Source organism: Panthera onca, chromosome A2 (assembly GCF_046562875.1).
Source record: "Panthera onca isolate mPanOnc1 chromosome A2, mPanOnc1 haplotype 2, whole genome shotgun sequence".
NCBI classification, from domain to species: Eukaryota; Metazoa; Chordata; class Mammalia; order Carnivora; family Felidae; genus Panthera; species Panthera onca.
This window is the reverse complement of record NC_138340.1, coordinates 144226241-144245618: the sequence shown is the minus strand read 5'-3', so window position 1 is coordinate 144245618 and position 19378 is coordinate 144226241. Positions and strand designations below refer to the sequence as shown.

The following is a 19378-nucleotide window of genomic DNA, read 5'->3' as shown; positions in this document are numbered from 1 at the left end:
ACATCTAAATAAGATCATATCTGATATATGCTTATTTTGCAGATTTAAAAACAACGGAGGCCCAAGTAGTACTTCATCAAGGTTACACAGCACATTTCAAGGGTGCCCCTTTTCTTCTGATGGGGAAAAACTGGGATAAAAGCATACTATAAGCTTTCCCAGCATATTGCTTGCCATTACATTCTGCTCAGGGATGGGCAGGATAGTGGGAAAGAAAAAAGTGGGGCTGTGGGTCCCACTGTGTTCACTTTAATAATTACTCATCTCACCTGGCCTCTGCAGCAAGCAGTTCATCGTAGTGCGAGGACCGCTGGTCATCATCCTGCCGGTATCGGATCACTGTGGCTAGGCCTTTGCTGACGAGGGCCTCAGCAATGTTTCTGCAACAGAAAAGATAGGTCAGTGAGCACTAGAGGTACACATGGGGCTCAGTCAACAGAAATAATAACAGTTAGCACCTGGAGGTCTTAACGCATCCTGACACGGGGAGGGAGAAGCCAAGGATTTCAAGACCAGTGAGTTGTTAAGGCTAGAAATCCAAATGAAAGGTAGAATAACAAAGTTCCCTAGCTCAGCATCTTTCTGGTTACTACAGTCAGATGCTATATCAATCCATACATAAGAACCAGCAGAAAATATCTGTAAAAAGCCCACATTAGACAGGGCTATTTACAGAATGTTATAAACAAGCCACTACCCTCAAGAAAAGTCTGCTCTAAAATATCAAGCACACAGATAAAAAACAGAACACATAAAAGCATGACCTAAATTTCTTAAAATCTCCTTTCTAGCCTATAGTATAACTAGAAAATGCCTTATTCCAGCTTGGCAATGTTAGAAAAGTTAGTTTAACATAACACCCCCAGTAATTCTCTTCTCCTCAGAACTCCTGACAGTGGTTCTCCCACTAAAGGGGGCTTCTAGAAGGTACGGCTATGAATGGATTTGGGAGGGAGGGTTACTGTGGTGGAATGAGAGTCCATTACGAAGAAATGGCACGAGATGGGGGAACAAATAAAGCAAAACATGTAAAATCTGAGATGAGCAGCTTTGGAGCAATACTCCAGATAAAAGTCCTTTTAGGACTACAGGAATATTCTAAGTAGACTCCTGCTTCAAGCAATTCTCAAATGTGTTGAATCCTCTTTTCTTCAGTAGAATACGAGGTGTCACGTGGTTCGTACTCTAACTAGAGCGTACACTGGAAATGACGCTCAGACAACTAATGCGGCAGATCCGCCTGGTTCCTCCCCAAGCTGGAAAGGAACCTTTGATGTGAAGCAAAAACAAGCTGCAAACTGCAAAACCGAATTTTCAAAAATTACCTGTAGCCAGCACTGGAAGACAAGAGGCATGATACTGTTGGGGGAGAGTGGTGGTTATATCTTCCTTTGTGCCTGTCATAGTTACACCAAAGGCCCCACTCAAACCATCTGGTTGACTGCCCTTCAGGGAGGAGGTAGGGTAAGCAATAGGCTACCGTACCATATGCTAGGATCTAGTGTTGTTTGGAAACGTAGTTAACTCTTAACACACTGGTGTTCTTAGAACCTCAGACTCGAGATGCTGGTGACTGGACTAACCACCCTATGTGCATATTTAAGCCACTGAAGGGCTCTCTTCATCGAAACCCAGGAAATTACTTTTTTAAAAGAAGAACAGAATATGTGAGGGTAGAGAAAATAGGAAAAGATGCTATGGCTGATTCTCTCTCATTATGTGCCCCTCTGCTGCCTGTTTATTATCTACTGCCAGCACGATATTAATATCTCCAAACCGCCGCGGAATTAGCACTTCTCAAAATCCACTCCCACAAAGAGGCTGCTTTGCTGGCCACCCTGTCTCCTGAGTCACTGCAGAAGCGTGCTGGCACACACTGTCATTATCACAGAGTGGGGTTTGGCTGCATGGAGAATGCCAACAGCCCAGAGTCAGCAGCTGTAGGTATTGCTATATGGTGAGAATTAATTGAGGGTGTTACCAGAAAGCCCCCAAAAGGGCAGGAGGGTGGCTCCACCCACCCACAGGCCAGAGAGGAGAACGGGGACACCCCCACCTGTGGCAGGTTGAGAGGTCTTGGGGATTTGAAATGCCTGAAGAACAAACACCTATTTGTTACTGCATTTCGAACTACAGCGCATTCACATTTTATAGTCAACACACAGGGTTTGGAGAAGAAAGCTGGAATGACTGAACAGGCAAGAAGAGATTCACACAAATACACTTCTACATGAAGAGATAGAGAAACAAAGCAAAACAGTACAAATGTTTAATGATCCACTCGTGTTACTGCTGTTCAAATCAATTTACAGAACTGAACTTGAGTACCTGCACAGCCAGCAGAGAACCAAGGGCACAAACCTTCCCTTCTGTAACCTATCAGCTAACAGACATTCTTAGATGAACCAGGTAAGGCCTCAGATTCCCACTCCACAGCCTGCCCACGACCAGCCTTTCCCTTCTCTCCACAGCTTAGAGGGTTAGTAGCTACATTCTGTTCACTTCTTATCCCTAATTACAGATTTCTCCTGAAGGGACAGTGGTGCTGGTGATTAGTGAGCAGCAAGGAGAGTAAAAGCACATGAAATAATAACAGCTGTCATTGTTGGGTATTTACTACAAGCCAAGCATGTGAAAATAACATCAAATGTATTTTTTTCTTGGTGTGTGCTCCCTTGTGAGAATTCATTACACCATCTTACAATTATAAATTGACTGTCTATCTTCCTTTCTAAATTAGGAGGTCTAAGAGGGCAAGGGCTGCATATTTCTGTATCCAAGTGTCTAGTACAATACTTGGCATAAAGTAGGCAGTAAATATTTCCTGAATGAACTTAGTTTACTTAGGATAACTTTTTATTTATTTGTTTTTTTATCTTTTATTTATTTTTGAGAGACAGAGTAGGAGCAGGGAAGGGGCAGAGAGAGGCAGACACAGAATCCGAAGCAGGCTCCAGGCTCTGAGCTGCCAGCGCAGAGCCTGAAGCAGGGTTTGAACCCACAGGCTGCGAGATCATGACCTGAGCCGAAGTCGGGTGCTTAACTGACTAAGCCACAAAGGCACCCCGGGATAACTTCTTAAATGTGGCAAAATCACATTTAATTTTATTTTAATACCTCCTGAAAATGTTGAGATACCATTTGGATTATCAGAAAAACACCTAATCACTTCGGAAATATAGCCCTGGAAAATTATTATCCTAAGCATCTATTAGCCATGCTTGCCTTGCATAGAGTTAAGGACAAAAACTTTCTATGTGCCTTACTAGCTTTTGTCTTTCTCCTCCCCATTATCTAAAATTTGAAATTAAAGAGAATGAGAGGGAAAGAGACAAAAAAATGGAATTAGCCTAGATCCATGTACTTGATGCTCTCATTCACTTCTTTTGGCCACTAATGAAAGGTCCGGAGATTTTCCCCTTGGCCAACGATGGCTCATAACCTGACACTGGTGTATTCATCAGTTGCCCAGTGGAAAAAAGAGAACATTAAATTGTGTGCTATGGCATTAGGCTGCTTTAGACAAATTTATAAGTTCTGCTTTCTTGAGTGTATCAGTAATTCTACTCCAATTACACATGTCTGGCTCGAATGGATAATTCACAATCAGCATACAAAAAGGGACCTAACAGCCTTGGAAGTCTAACAGGAAATCATCTCTGTATCAGCTAGAAATACAAGGAATTAGTGCTGGGACCGAAACGCTTCTTCAAACTAAAAGATAAATTTATATTCTGGTAATAGTGAACCATCTCCATCAGGCATGATCGGGTATTCCTGATACAAACACAAGCAACAAAGGCCTCACATACAGGCTTTCTCAAAAGGTCCCCAGGTAGTTGACATCTTCCCTACCCACTTGTTTCCACAGTAAGCAGGTTGCAAAAAGCTCACGCTTTCCCATTGTAAGATACATTTGAAACCACCGGGTACTATATTCTGCCAACATGGTGAACAGGTGTTCTAGGCCTACACATGAGAAGAGGATTCTTCAAAAGCAGATTTGAATTACAGTAGTTTATAATTGATGACATTTTGCCTAGCCCCTACCCCAAGACACTGATAAGTCAGATAATTGTTTAAGAATGTCCCAACTTAGCAGTGTTTATGTGTGTAATTTTGAAACAAAGTTACAGGAAAGTTGGACTCGCTGTAACAAAGAAATGCCCTCCTTTGATCCATTTGAGAGTAACCAACCTGTTATACCCTCACCCTCAAAACTTTTAGTGTGCACTTCCTACAAACCAGGATATTTTCCTACAAAGTCAAAACATGAAATGAAAAGAAGGACACATCACTGCCACCTAATCCACAAACTCTACTCAAATTTTGCCAATTATTCCAATGGAATACTTGGTGGGGGGAAAGATCCATGTCTCCTTAGTCTAGAACAGTTCCTTAATCTTTCTTAGGCTACCCCAAGGCCTTAACACTTTTAAAGAGTATAGGTCAGTTATTTTGGTGTGTCCAATATTTCTTTGTGATCAGATACAAGTGATGCAGTTTTGGCAGGAATACCACAGAAGTGATGGATGTACTGTTCTGTTCCCTTGGCCTCCTATGAAATGTATAGTTTACTGACAACGTTCACTTTGATCACACAGTTAGGGTATTATCAGGTTTCGCCACTGTAGTTACTCATTTTCTGTTTATAATTGATAGGTATTTTTTGAGGAGACCCTTTGAATTATGTAATTTTCATCCCTCAAACTCCCAAGTTATTCATTTGTTTAATTATATCAATACAATGTCATGGAATATCATTTCATTTAAAGTCATAATCCATTACTATCATTATTTGTTGTAATGTTGAAATTATTTCCAATTTGGCCAGTGGGGGCCATGTCAAGCTGGTTTCTGTTTCCTATGGACATGCCTCCACCCCCATCATTCCTTGAGTACTTCCTTGATTTCTGGTAGAACAACATATTCCAGGCTTATCTTGTACGGTTTTCTGCAGCTCTGAAATTAGCCATTTATCTAAATAGCCTACATTCACATCTTTATTTCTATACACTTATTTCTATATCAATCTATAACTACTGAAAACCATGTGCGGCAGTCATGAAAATGTGCCTCTCGGATCTCTAACTGCAGGAAGTGTAATTGACTGACAGTCCCAGCTGCTGTGCTCTGAAATCCATCACTGTTTCAGCTAAGGCTATGCTTCCCACCAGCTGCTCCTAGACTGAGCACAGCAGATACCAAGGCAGGCCTATTGCTGAGAGATGTGGGACTCCTCTGATGGCAACTCTGGCTTGAGGACTCCTTGTTGGCTTTATGGTAACTCTCTTAGAACTTGGCCAATTAGACTTTTCCAATTCAACCTTCCTTTCCTCGCACCCTTTGCCACAGAGATTAGACCTGCACTGCAGTCTGATGGCACTCCCAGCCTCTTTCAGCTCCCTTCCCATTTTCCCTCAAAAGGGTCTTCCCCAATTAACCTCTTTCATGTCTAATTCTGTCTTGGCATCAGCTTTTTAGAGAACCTGAACTAATATACCAGGAGTTTACAAAGATACCAACAATCCTACTCCTAACACTACAGCATTCATTTTCATTTTCTTCCTTTTCTTCTGACAGCAAGAAACCTGTATTCCATTATCCTTAACAGTTTTATTTATATGAATAACCTTTGCTATATACATACATACATACATACATACATACATACATACATACACTGTCTCACACATTCTGTGACTTCCAGGATTTGGTCCTAACAGTAGAACTAATTTAAAGGGAATGCATCACTTGATAAAACAGAACCTGGGTGGGGCACCTCAGTGGCTCAGTGGGTTAAGCACCTGCTCTTGATTTGGGCTCAGGCCATGATCCCAGGATCATGGGATTGAGCCCTACATGGGGCTCTGTGCTGAGCGTGGAGCCTGCTTGGGATTCTCTCTCTCTCTCTCTCTCTCTCTCTCTCTCTCTCTCTCTCCCTCTCTCTCTCCCTCTCCCTCTCTTCCTCTCTCCCTACCCCCCCATTCTCAGCTCCTTTCCCCCACTCATGCTTTCTCTCTAAAATAAGTTAAAAAATAATTTTCTTAATGAATAAAACAAAACAAAATCCCCCAAAACAGAACCTGGGTTTACATGGGTAAGTACTTCAAGAGTGGGCATGGACAGTAATACCATTACATACACTTGCTCACATGCATGCATCTGAACAGGAATAACAGATAACTCTCAATGGCTCTGGCTCACAGATCTTCATCTAGCTGTTGGAGCTTAACATTTACCACTTAGAAAACATCTACATTTTATCAGTCACTGAGCTGTCCATGGCGATTGCAAAAGTGGAATATTTTCCTCAAAGCAAACATACACGTGGACGCATATCCAGAATAATGTGAGCCTATAAAGAAATGGCTCTACACTATATTCTAGTCAAGGCTAAACAAAGGGTTGAAAGATAATCAACAGCTCAATTCATTTACAAAAGTCACAATGTTGTCAAAGGTTCATATTTCACACACACACACACACACACACACACACACACACACACACACACACACACACTTTCCATACAATGTTTACAGTAACTTCAAGGCCCTGTAGTCAAATTTCATAAACTGAGCACAACACGCACCCCATGGCTATTCATTGTGAGAACATGGATGCAACAAGACATCAGGCATGTCGCCTGGCCCCCTGTCACCCCATGACCCCTCAAAGAGTCCAATGTCTTAAAGCCAAAAAACTGCCTTCACATTCTTTTCCTATTGGCTGTACCTCTGCCATAAAGACAGGCTTTCTCGTAAGTGCTGGGATGGAGATCCCCGGCTGACAGGGTTCCAATATTGATTTCTAACATACCAGATGGCACATCTCACTTTTCCTCAGCTACATAGGGATGTTCTACTGTGGGGCTGAACCACAGAGAAGTTAAAGGGTGCTGACGTCTTTCTTTGCAAACAGGTAAGAGAAAAGAGGAAGGAGGGAGAGGTCACCACAGGATTTAACACGTAGGCAGAAAGCAGCAAGGATGAGAAATCTGTTTTCTTCAGAATATTAGGTCCACCTTTAATCCTATGGTTGGCTCTCCACTCTAAAAGATAGTGCAGAAGTGGGGAAAATGATTAATGGCTAACAGGCCCAAAAGCCAGGCTCCCTTTAGATCTTCTTTACAAGTTCACACTAAGACCTCTAATATCTATGCCCTTTGAGGCAGGAACCTGACAATTTCAGGCTTGAGATAGACTTAGTTTTTATAGGCTGACAAAATACGGCTATAAAGGGCAAGAGTGAAATTCTAGATGAGAGGCATCTACAGACAATGGGCAATGAATAGGTCTCTTTTATCATGTTACTGTTTTTCAACCAGGTCTCAAACTAGGAAAAAGTCTTACAGAGCAACAAGTAGCTTCTGAAAACTCGTAAGTAAGTCTCCTTTGGATCACACATTGCCCCTTGCACCCACAGTCCTTCATCCTCCAATCTCCAATGACTGAGGTCCCATGAATCTGGAACAATGATGCACCCCACATCCACATTTTTCTTAAAATACATCCAGGAGGCACTTCCCACATAACCAAGCAGCATATGTAGACAGGAGATTCTGTTTTAGAAGCATCAATAATTAGAAACATCTGAGGTGGCACAACATCCTTTATAGATTCACCAAATCTCTCTCCTACCATATTCCCTATTTTTTCACTCCCCCTTTGAACTAATGTAATTCTAAAAATAACTAAAATAGATTTTTTAATCATTTTACTCTCAAAGGCTCCTTTTTCTGTTTAAAAAGTCCTGTTACCAGGATGACCACCAAAGGACCTGAAGAGTGGCTAGAGACTTTCTCAGAATTCATGACACAAATTGAGAACAAAGAGGAAGATTCAAATGCCTCGATGTCCCTAGACAGGCTTAGCCAGAGATGAGGGTGAAATGAGGAGAAAAGCAGTGGTTATCATGGGCTATATTAAGGTACCTGGAGTCTTAAGATTTGACATCCTTGGTCCAGACTCTGAGATCCACCTACCCAGCTGTGGTTATGTGAAACATAAGACACAGCGTGACCCACAGAGAAGCAAGCCAGACTCAAGCACGACCAACTATGGAATGGGACTGACCTGAACACCCTAGAAGCAAATGAAGGAAAACAACTCACTCTTCTGAACAAAACTCTCTGATAAGTTTTAGTTCACATTTAATGAGCATTCAGATTATGTACAGGTTCTAAACACAACTGTTCTGCCGATGAGAGCATTTTCTAAAGACTAGAGTTGAGATATGAAAATCAAGAACTCTTGGGAACGACTGTGTTTTCTTTATACTTTAATGAATACTAATCATTCTTCCTCAGGGGGAGGAGGATGCGGAAGGAAAGAGTGAACACTGATAGAGACGTACTTCAGTTTGAAGAATTCAAAAGGATACATAATTCAAATGAAACCAAAGAAGGCCCATAAACAAGGCTGGCAGAAAGGAAGAAAGAAAGACAGGAAAGGAAGGAAGGAGGGAGGGAGGGAGGGAGGGAGGGAGGGAGGGAGGGAGGGAGGGAGGGAAGGAGAAAGGGAAGACAGAGGGGAAAGAAAAAGAACAAAGATCATTCCATGAATAAATTACTGTTTTGTAGACAGGTAAGTCCTTGAATGCCCACAGCACACATCCATCAAAACTTCATTACTAATAACAGACTTACTCCTGAGTGCTGACAAAGCCTCTCTACCTTCAGAGGGGCCTCTCAGAGCTTCAGCCATGTTTCAATGAGCAACCAACAGTAAGTACTCTTCGATTTAGGAAGAAAAATAGAAGCAAAGCTATCTAGGGACCAGGGTTTCAAAAGTGGGGGATGAAGAGATGTCACTTCATATTCAACCTGTCAAGAATAGGTAATTCTCTACTTCAACGTGTCTGAGCCTTATCATGCCCATTGCCTTATTTGCACTCATGCCCTACACAAGATCATACCTAGTCTCGATCTCCTGAAAGAATAACTAACAGCTAGGAAAATACAACAGAAATATACTTGGAAGCAGTAGAATTAAACATGTAACCCACTTTGTAACTCTGGCTAGTGGAGAGAAGAGTGTTGAAAAATATGGGTCAAAGTGATTTAGAAAAGGAGGGGGAAGAAGCGTAACATCAAATAGTTACATAAAATAGTTATGCTTACTAAATAGACAATTTTATTCTGCACCCACCCCCCCCCCCCGGGATTTCTTCAATAACTGTCATCTTATTGCCACCTCTTACGTGATAGTTTCATTTACTCAGCAATATCATGGTTACGGCTTTATAAGACAAGGAAAACTGGTATTATACTCTATTATGCCAGCTCCTCTGAGTATCGCTGCGCTTACCAGTCATTTCTGAGGAAGTTGGGACAATGATGAACCTTGGATGACGTATGAGGGGCATATTAAGTATAAGTTAAAATAAAATGATGTCCACCATTAAATATCTAATATTTTCCCCAATCTGCAACCCTCAAAATAAGACAAGAAAAACAGTGAAGAAAAAAAATGTCTGTTTAATAGACAGAAACTGCATGCATGGACTTTTCTGAATCTCCCTTCAACTATAGGACAGAACATGGAGTATGTACCCAAAGTTACACTCCCTCTATGAGACAAGCATGCTTCTTTCCCAAGAGATAAACAGATCCTTCAAAAACAATTAAGCAATTAAATATTGGATCTGGCTTGAAGAAAATAAACTGTCTAACAAATATGTACTCGCAGTCCAGCCAAACTGGTCCCCTCAATGCTAAATATGCCACGCAGTTACATTTCCAACTATCCACAGGACATGTGAATTCATATGATTCATCACCATGTAAAACTCAGCATTTCAAAAATAACACTCCCTTCCCCAGATTAAGCTTTTCTAAAATCTACTAAATCAGCTCATTCTCCTAACGTCTCCAACTGTAGGGCCATCATACTCCCAGTCCCCTTGGCCTGATGTCTTTTACTTCCACATAAAATTAGTTGTCAAAACTGAACTCAAGTCTCCAAAGTTTCCCTAATGAATGCTTTCTTTCCTTTCTTTCTACCCCAGTTGCAGGTCCCACTGCCTCTCACCTGGGCTTCTTACATCACTGCCCCCTCCCCGCCACCCTTGCAGTGCCCACCAATTTCAAACACTGTGCTCGCTGAAGCCTCTAAAAGCATAGGTCTGGAGAATAATCCTCATTCTCAAGCCCACCACAATCATAAGAGAGCTTTTGTTTGAAAATATCCAATACGGAGAAATATTAAGTTATCATATATGAAACAATGATAATGGAGGGGAAGGAGAAAAGGGGGACACAAAGAGAGAGAGAAGGAAAGAGGAGGAGAGGGTTAGGAGAAAGAAAATGGTTAGAGGGAAAGAGAGGAGACTGACTCTGTTTTTAGTACTATTCTAAGACACTTGACACATTTATTAAAACCACTTAATGGTCACAAAATCCTGATGGGTTAGGAACTCTCATCATCCCTATTTTGCAGATGAGAAACATGAGGCACAGAAAGTTTATAAAGGTCATAAGCGACAAGTTGTAACCAAGAAAGGCTATGCACAGAGACTTGGCATTTCAGTGATGAAAAGGATCTTGCTAACCACCTTACCCAGACCTCATGCTAGAAGCATCAGATGACAGAACTATTTCTTTGATTTTCACTCAAAATAATTTCGGATTTAACGAACATCTACTGGGAGTTTACTATAGGATAGGCCTTTAACGCACGTTAATCTACTCCTGCTTGCAATGCAGAGATGATATGTATAAACAGTAAACAGTTTCAGACTTACCACAAACAATCCTGTTTCTACATGTCAGAGCCGTGACTAGAAGCCAGATTTTTTATTCCAATTCGTTTTCCTTTGACTAAACAGTGCCACAGATTCGAGTCACAGACTATTTTTTTTTAAATTTTTTTTAATGTTTATGTATTTTTGAGACAGAGACAGAGCATGAACGGGGGAGGGTCAGAGAGAGAGGGAGACACAGAATCCGAAGCAGGCTCCAGGCTCTGAGCCGTCAGCACAGAGCCCGACGCAGGGCTCGAACTCACGGACCGCGAGATCATGACCTGAGCCGAAGTCGGACGCTTAACCGACTGAGCCACCCAGGCACCCCTCGGGTCACAGACTATTAAAGGCATTCTGCAACAGAGCCTTGGTATATCTCTCTACACCTATTCCATTAAATGCCTTTCAATCTTCTGCTCAATCGTCTTAGCTACCAAGAGTCTTGCATTCTCCCCGTCTATATGCTGTTGGCTGCACCACTCATTTTGCACTCATCTTTGCACCGCTGTATCTTATTTTCTTCCTTTGTGTATGAATCTGGTCTTCCTAACTAGATCATATTCCTTACCAGTCCAAAATGTGCCACTTAGTAGACACTTAATAAATATTTATTGGCTAGCTGACTGATTTCACTCTTGAGTTCCCAGGGCGTTCTGTGGGCATTAGATGAAAACAAAGTAATAACTGAGTCATAGAATTTTTGAGCAAAAAATGTCCAGAGAGATAAACCAATCCAAAACCCACCAAAAACAGATAAAGACAGACCCAGAGAGAAACTAAATATTTTTAAATGGGTTGTCTAAAGAAATGCAGAGAGTGATGCCACCACTATGGGCATCTAAGATCCTTCGGATTCTCAGTCTATTTCCAAAATTTAGCCGAACGTTAAAAAAAAATCTAGCCATATATTATAAATTGATCACTCTATTACTAACATTAGCTAAAATACATACTAAACATTTAATTATAATAATTAAGTACAATTATGATAATAATTGTCTTCTAGGCATTCAGAGGACTTTTTTGGGGGGACAGGGAGAAATGATTCAAAATGTCTGATGACTTTTCTCTCAATATATATTCCAACACAAGGTAAAAATGCACATTGTAAACCTAAGTACGCTTTCTTCATCTCCTATTTTCTATGCTCCCCTTTCCCTTAAGAATTGAACATTTTGCAAAAGAGCAGTGTGGGAGGCATGGACAGAGGTGTATGGTGCGAACGTCCTCAAACTTCACTCCCTCGGTAATAGTGGGGGGCATTAACTGAATTTGTATAGTCACTCAGGGGGCTCTTTCCCCTACCACTGTCCTGGACTCACGAATTAATTCACTGACCCAGAAGAGGTCCTGCTACAAACGATGATCACAGCCATTCCATACTTTTGTGCGTGGTCTTTATACATGTTTGAAAGACAAATATTCACACGTTAGACAATTGCCATCCCCTTTTAACAGAAAGCAATATACCGTTGTTGGAACTTTGTACCATGGAAGATGAAAATCATCAGATGCCTACTATGTCCCTAGCAGCCAGCGCATGAAAACATTGACAATGGCTCTGTCAATTACAGACTCCTGCCTCGGGAGTGATGCGAAGGAGAGGAGGCAATCAGAATTCATTTACAATGGTGTCTTGCCCCTGGGGCAGCATCCCATGCAGATGATGATGGTGTTCGAGCCACATTGCACCAAAGTAAAGACTACCCTGTTTCTTGGTTCTTGACCCTTTGGAGCTGCCCTGATCCCCATTTATTATCCAAGTCTGATGCTCTGGCCTTCGGTCAGTTTTCTTAGCTCCTCATAACTTCCCAACCTATCATCTTTTTTAGGACAACTTATTGCTGTTCCTTGCAACCAAGAGCATCTTAATGGATTTAACTGACAGCATGAAGTTGCATTCCCAAGAGTTTAAAGACAAAGTCCCTAAGCATGGGTTACACAGGTCACAGTGTCCTCTAAACAAGGAAACCTGGGAGCCAAAGCCTAGGGTGAAAGGTAGGTGCTTGTACTAAGGCCTGCGGAAGTCTGTAGGCCCAACAAAGGCCACACAAGGGTGCTCTCTTCCCAGAGTCCCACTGTATCATCCAAATGTCACCCCTTCACAGATTCCAAGGCAGGTGGTGGGGCAGCACTAATCCTTAACCTTTTGCTTAGGTACTCAGGGAGGGAGGACGACTCTATCTTGCCTGCACTACTAGCTGGGTAAGGACTTATTGGTGTGATCTGAACCTGAATACTAAATTCAGGTTCCCCAACCAACCTGTAACCCAACAGTTCCAGTCACCTTGCTAAAGAAAAGGAGAAGTGCAGGAGAAGATGAGAAGCTAGGTATGGATGGAATGAGGATACAGCCACTGGGAGAAGAAATAAAAGTTAGTTTAGGAATGTTCATAAACATATTAAAGCATGTAATATATGAAAGGTGAATATTTTAAAGTCAAGAAAACCTGTATCTATGCTGTTATAAAGATATTACTACATTTAGGTGTAAGGATCAATTATAAGTGCTTCTAACAATGAATGAACATGGGTAAATGTAAAGTAGGTCTGCTGTTAGTGAAAGAGATACTCTACCAGTTACTTCATTTGAGTTTCTAAACAAAAATGATGTCCCAACTACATTCATTTTAATGAAAACAAACAAACAAACAAAAAACAAATTAGAGGTGGTAAAATGCTTAACAGGTCCAAAATTTATCATTAGGAACTATAACCATTCCATTTTAGCTTAGTTTATCTGGTCTGTTTGCTTTCCAAAATGCACACAAGAGGAAACCGACTTTCTTAAAAAGACATTGACAGTGTGGCTGAGTTTCTCTTTTTTTTTTTTTTAAAGGAGGGTCTAACACAAGACATTATCTCATATCAACACTTTCATGGGGCAAAAGGATCTTCATCTAAATTATAAAAAATGAGTGAAGAGACAGGATAACACAGCAAAACAGATGAATATGGTAAAAAAAGAAATGTTAAGAATAAATGTTGATCAATTCTCTGAGAGAAGTTACACACAGCATTTTTATTTATTCTTCAATAGTGAAAGCCACTTAATGTTTCTCACTTCCTCCAGCCCTTTGCGGCCATAGAGAGCAATTATGAGCTTGTTTCATAAAGAACTCATGGCACAGAGCAGTGATTCAGGGCAGAGGATCTCGGTTCTTACCCCAGCTCTCTGGCTGTTTAAACTCTTGTAAAGGAGCTAAGCCTGTACCAGTTTCTGTATCTATAAAAAAAGGGAGTAGATGAGACTAGATAGAATGTATGCGAGCTAGACATAATTTAAAAATGAACTACCACTTCCTGATCAATAGTCATACATATTCTATAACAGCTTCACATTTCTACCAGTATTTTTATATAGCACTAGCTGATAATATTCAAGGCAACGTAGATTGTGTATCATTTCAGTAAATATAGAAACATGAAGATATGTTTATATACATTTCTGGTTGTGGTTTGTAGAGCACTGTAGCAGCAGGCACAATTTCTTCCAATCTTTCTATGAGGGTCTGGAAGAGCCCTATCCTTTCTGTGCACACAGTGGTGGTAAAGGATGGGAGATCAGGCTGCTTGACAAATTTATTTATGCTCGACAAATATTTACTTATTCTTGACAAATATTATTCTATTCAACTCTTTAATGTCCACTATTTCTTTAAGATACAGTATGTTACCGGGGCGCCTAGGTGGCTTGGTTAAGCGTCCGACTTTGGCTCAGGTCATGATTTCACAGTTTGTGGGTTCGAGCCCTACGTCCAGCTCTACGCTGACAGCTCAGAGCCTAGAGCCTGCTTTGTATTCTTTGTCTCCCTCTCTCTCTACCCCTCTCCTGCTTGTGCTTTCACTCCCTCAAAAATAAATAAACATTAAAAAAAAGATATAATATGTTACCCAAATGTTCAGGAATATTAAAAGAGGGAAATTAAAAAAGGGATGAGCAAATAAAAGATATATGGTAGATTTTCCTTCTTTCTTTTTTTTAATGTGTGTTTATTTTTGAGAGAGACAGAGTATGAGAGGGGGAGGGGCAGAAAGAGAGGGAGACACAGAATCCGAAGCAGCTCCAGGCTCTGAGCTGTCACCACAGAATCTGACGTGGGACTCGAACTCACGAACAGTGAGATCATGACCTGAGCTAAGGCTGGACACTTAGCCGACTGAGCCACTCAGGAGCCCCTATGTGGTAGATTTTCTATCAAGGAAACCAAAGTCCAAACTTCTGGATTCTTCACTGGCCAGTTCCTTTTACTTCAGTGACGTGCTTTTTTCAGTGGCAAGAAACTGACTTAACTCATTAATAGAAATGTGTTCAAACAACTGATTCAAGAGTAGAGCTGTCATCTAACAGGAATTTATTACATTTCTTGCACCTCTGTGGCTCACTAGATTATGCAGAGTAGGTTTACTACTGATCTTATCACTGAACACAGTGGGGAAAAAAAAAATCAGAGTCACCTTTACATTTTCATAGTTTGCCAGGTACTATTTTGACCTATCAGGCTTACACTTGAGTAATGTAAGTAGCAGTAACACGTCAATAAAACAATTATGAGATGTTTCTTTAGTAGCCCTTTTGAGATTATAGAAGATTGTTGCACAGTAAATATTAACAAGAGAGGGAGACTTCATTACTATAGACTATAAGGACATATCAGAAATACTTCACTCATTATAATTACAGAGTTTAGAGCTTAAAGGGTCTTAGTGTTCTACTCCAAGTCCCTCATTTTACAGATTGCTAATGTGAGATTCAGAGATATTGTAAACTATTTAGTGAGTGACCTGGACTAGAACTCAGGTCTCAAGTCATAAAACAGGCATCTTTCCACCATGACAACCTGCCCCCAGTTTCATATAAAGATTAGAAAAACTAAAAAATTTAAAAAAAAAGGGGGGGGGGGACACCTGGGTGGCTTAGTCAGGTGAGCGTCCGACTTCAGCTCAGGTCATGATCTCGCGGTCTGTGGGTTCGAGCCCCGCATCGGGCTCTGCGCGGACAGCTCAGAGCCTGGAGCCCGCTTTGGATTCTGTGTCTCCCTCTCTCTCTGCCCCTCCCCCGCTCGTGTTCTGTCTGTCTGTCTCTCTCTGTCAAAAATAAATAAACATTAAAAAAAATTAAAAAAAAAAAGACTGGAAAAACTACAGCTACACAGAACTAGGATGGATCTCCAGGGCATTATGCTAAATGAAAACGGTCAACCTCAATGGATCACACACTGTATGATTCCATTTATATAATGTTCTTGAAATGACAAAGAGATGGAAAATGGAATACTGGCTGTCATGGATGTTGGGAGGGGAAAGGCATGGTGGCAGAACAAGGGAGATCCTTCGATGACTGAACAGTTTTGTGTCTTGATTGTGGATGGTGGGCACATGGATCTACACACGTGATAAAAGGTCAGAGATTTACACACACACACACACAGCACCGATGCCTGGCTTTGAGATTTTCCTCTAATTATGAAAGATACAACCTTTGCAGGGGGGCCTGCTGGCTGAAGGGTCCATGGGATGGACCTGTGTACTACTGCTGCAACTTCTGTGAATATATAATTACCTCAAAATAGAAGTTAAAGAAAAAGTCAACAGAACTTAAACTTACTACAAAGAAAAGCACCAAAGACTCAAAGTTCCATTCTCAATCAGAATAATTTTCATCCAGAATATTATTTGAAGGGATACATCCTTTGAAGATTGAAGTCAACAAAACTTGCCACCACTCCTCTGTTCAAAACTTCACAATGGCTTCTATCTCATTCAGTGTAAAAGCCAAATACTTGTAGTGGCTACACGGTCAGCTACGCCCTTCCTTATCTTGCTGACCTCATCTCTCACTGCTCCCACCTTCGCTCCCTCTGCTCCAGCCACGATGCATTCTTTCTAACCAGGCACACTTACACCACAAGACCTTTTGTCCCTGGGGTTCTCTTTGCCGTCCTAGCACTTGCTCCTTCACCTCATTCAGGTCTTTGCTCTTGTCATCTATCAGTGAGGCCTGAGTACCTTACTGAAAATCTGCCTCCTTCCAACCCCGGAGTACCTACCTCCTCTACCCTGCTCTAGCTTTATTTTTTGTATAGCATTAAAAAAAAAAAAAATGTTTATTTATTTTGAGAGAGAAAGAGAGCAAGAGAGGGCGAGCGAGCACGCACGAGCAGGGGAGGGGCAGAGAGAGAAGGAGAGACAGAATGCTAAGTAAGCTCTACACTCTGAGCACAGCCCAATGTAAGGCTAGATCCCATGAACCACGAGATCATGACCTGAGCTGAAATCAAGAGTCAGGCACTTAACTGACTGAGCCAGCCAGGCGCCCCTATTTTCTGTATAGCTCTAATGACCACCTACGTATTTCTACACATTCTATTTATTTGCTTGCCACCACTGAAATATAAGTTCCTGCCCCCCGCCAAAGCCAGATTTCTCTTCACAGTATTCACTACTTTATTTCCAGTGCCTGGCACATCAATGTACTCAAGAATGAATCTGCTGAATAGACCACAAAGAAAAAAGGAAAAAAGAAAAAGAAACATAAACCAAAGTAGAAAAGTAAAACGAACATGTTACGTTCATTTGGCCTACTAAATGAAAAGGTACAATTTAGGGTTACATATAAACGAAGTTGAGTTTCACTTAGATTGCAATCATGAGACCTTGGTTTCAATTCTTGCTTTAATTAGAAGAAACCTCAGAAAAGATGTTTACCTTTTAAGTCCTATTTTTCTGTTCTATCATACCAAGGGGACTAAATTGAAGAACCTCTAGGGTCCTAGACAAAGCTAAAAATCTAAATGGTTCCCCATGAGACAGAGAACATCTGCATTTCGGGTCTACCCAGGCGAGTCTAGAAAGGAGATAACCCGTAGGGAGCCATGGAAGGTATTTAAACATGTGTTCAAAGACCCAGTATGTGGCAAAAATTATAGTATGTACTAGGAATAAAAAAAAGAGGGAGAGAGAGACACTGATGACCTAGGGTTGTAAGCACCGTGAACATTACAACAGGTAAGCACAGGGTGCTGAGGAAGCATATAGACAGATGCCCAGTTAGGATGTGGTTCTGGCAGGGTACCTAAGGTAAAGCCTCCCTAAGAAGTGACATGCTGAAGGAGGAGAAGGAGCTGGCTAGGAGAAATGTATGTTCAGGCACGGAGAACAGAATGATTTCAAGAACAGTCAGTTTAAGTTGTGTTTCTTTTCCACAAAAATGATGGATGAGAGCCAGGGAATGTTAAATATAAACATGGAGAGGTAAGCAAGGGCCAGATCACGGGTTTGTATTAATCCTAAAGGCCATGGATGATTAATGAAGACTTTTAAGCAGGAGAATAACAATCAGATTTGTGGAACACAAAGCCAATTGCAGCAGTAGTGTGGAAAATGGATCAGAAAAGAGTAAGACTAGAAACAGGAAGGTCAGTATGGAGACAGCATAAACCAGGTAGTGAGGAGGAAAAGGCTGGAACGAACCTGATATATGTCAGTAGATAATCAGGTATGCAGATTGAGAGAGAGGGATATAAAGATGACACTTTGATTAGTGGAACACAAGACTGACTAAGCGGTGGCACCATCAATCAAGATGTGGGATCATGCAAGTAAAGGAATAGCTTTTTTTTTTTTTTTTTTTAAATTTTTTTTTTTTTTTTTAACGTTTATTTTTGAGACAGAGAGAGACAGAGCATGAACGGGGGAGGGTCAGAGAGAGGGAGACACAGAATCTGAAACAGGCTCCAGGCTCTGAGCTGTCAGCACAGAGCCCGACGCGGGGCTCGAACTCACGGACCGCGAGATCATGACCTGAGCCGAAGTCGGACGCTTAACCGACTGAGCCACCCAGGCGACCCAGGAATAGCTTTTTAAAGGGGAGAACATGAGCTCAGTTTTAGCCATACCGGGTTTTGGTTTCTAAGCAGTGAGGTGCAGTAAGTAGTTGGATATACTGGTGGGGGGATCCAGGTGATAAGAACTGGGCTAGAGACCTAGGTTTGGGAATCAGCAGTATCTACATGAAAACCGAAGCAATGGGATGAATGAGATCACCTGTGGAGGCTGCAGTGGGGTTAAGAAGACTGACAGGGAGGGAAGCCTGGAAAGCACAAATATTTAAGGAGTACTCAAAAGTGGGCCGAAGAGAAGTAATCAGAGTCACAGAGAGAATCCAATCAAATATGCTGTACTAAAAAAATTTTTAAAAGATTGTGATAAGTTTTAAGTACTGCGGAGATCAAGTACAAGCAAGGATTGAGAAGTGTCCTTGAGGGAAACTTTGGTCTCCTAGGTCAGCTCAGTTTCAATGATTTGGAAGGGTCAAAGCAGATTGTAAAGGAATGAAGAGCAAATGGAAGCAGAATTAAAATTTCTTTTAACTCTTTTAACTAACTTGGCTACGAAGAAAAGGAGAAGACTTGCTATAATAAAGACAGAGAATTGGAGGATACTTTTTAAAAATTAGTTAAAAAGAAAGGGGCTAATAACTGATGGCACAAAATCCCTAAGGAGACCAAAAGAGAGAATTGAGAGCGTGTATGCAGAAAACTTCGTTTGGGAAGAAAGAGGCTGAAATCTTCCATGGAGATGGGAAGGCAGGAGATAAGAAAGCAAGCAGGGGGAAGACAAGTTTGCAGCT

At 41.3% G+C, this 19378-nt stretch overlaps 1 protein-coding gene across 1 annotated transcript in view; it reads right to left on the bottom strand.

Annotated features, from left to right (window-relative positions):
• SND1 (staphylococcal nuclease and tudor domain containing 1) overlaps window positions 1-19378 on the bottom strand; it is a 422669-nt gene that overhangs the window by 192292 nt on the left and 210999 nt on the right. Inside the window, exon 13 of the mRNA XM_078439837.2 lies at window positions 270-380. Within this exon, the coding sequence (XP_078295963.1) occupies window positions 270-380 (111 nt within the window). The remainder of the gene's footprint in view (window positions 1-269; window positions 381-19378) is intronic.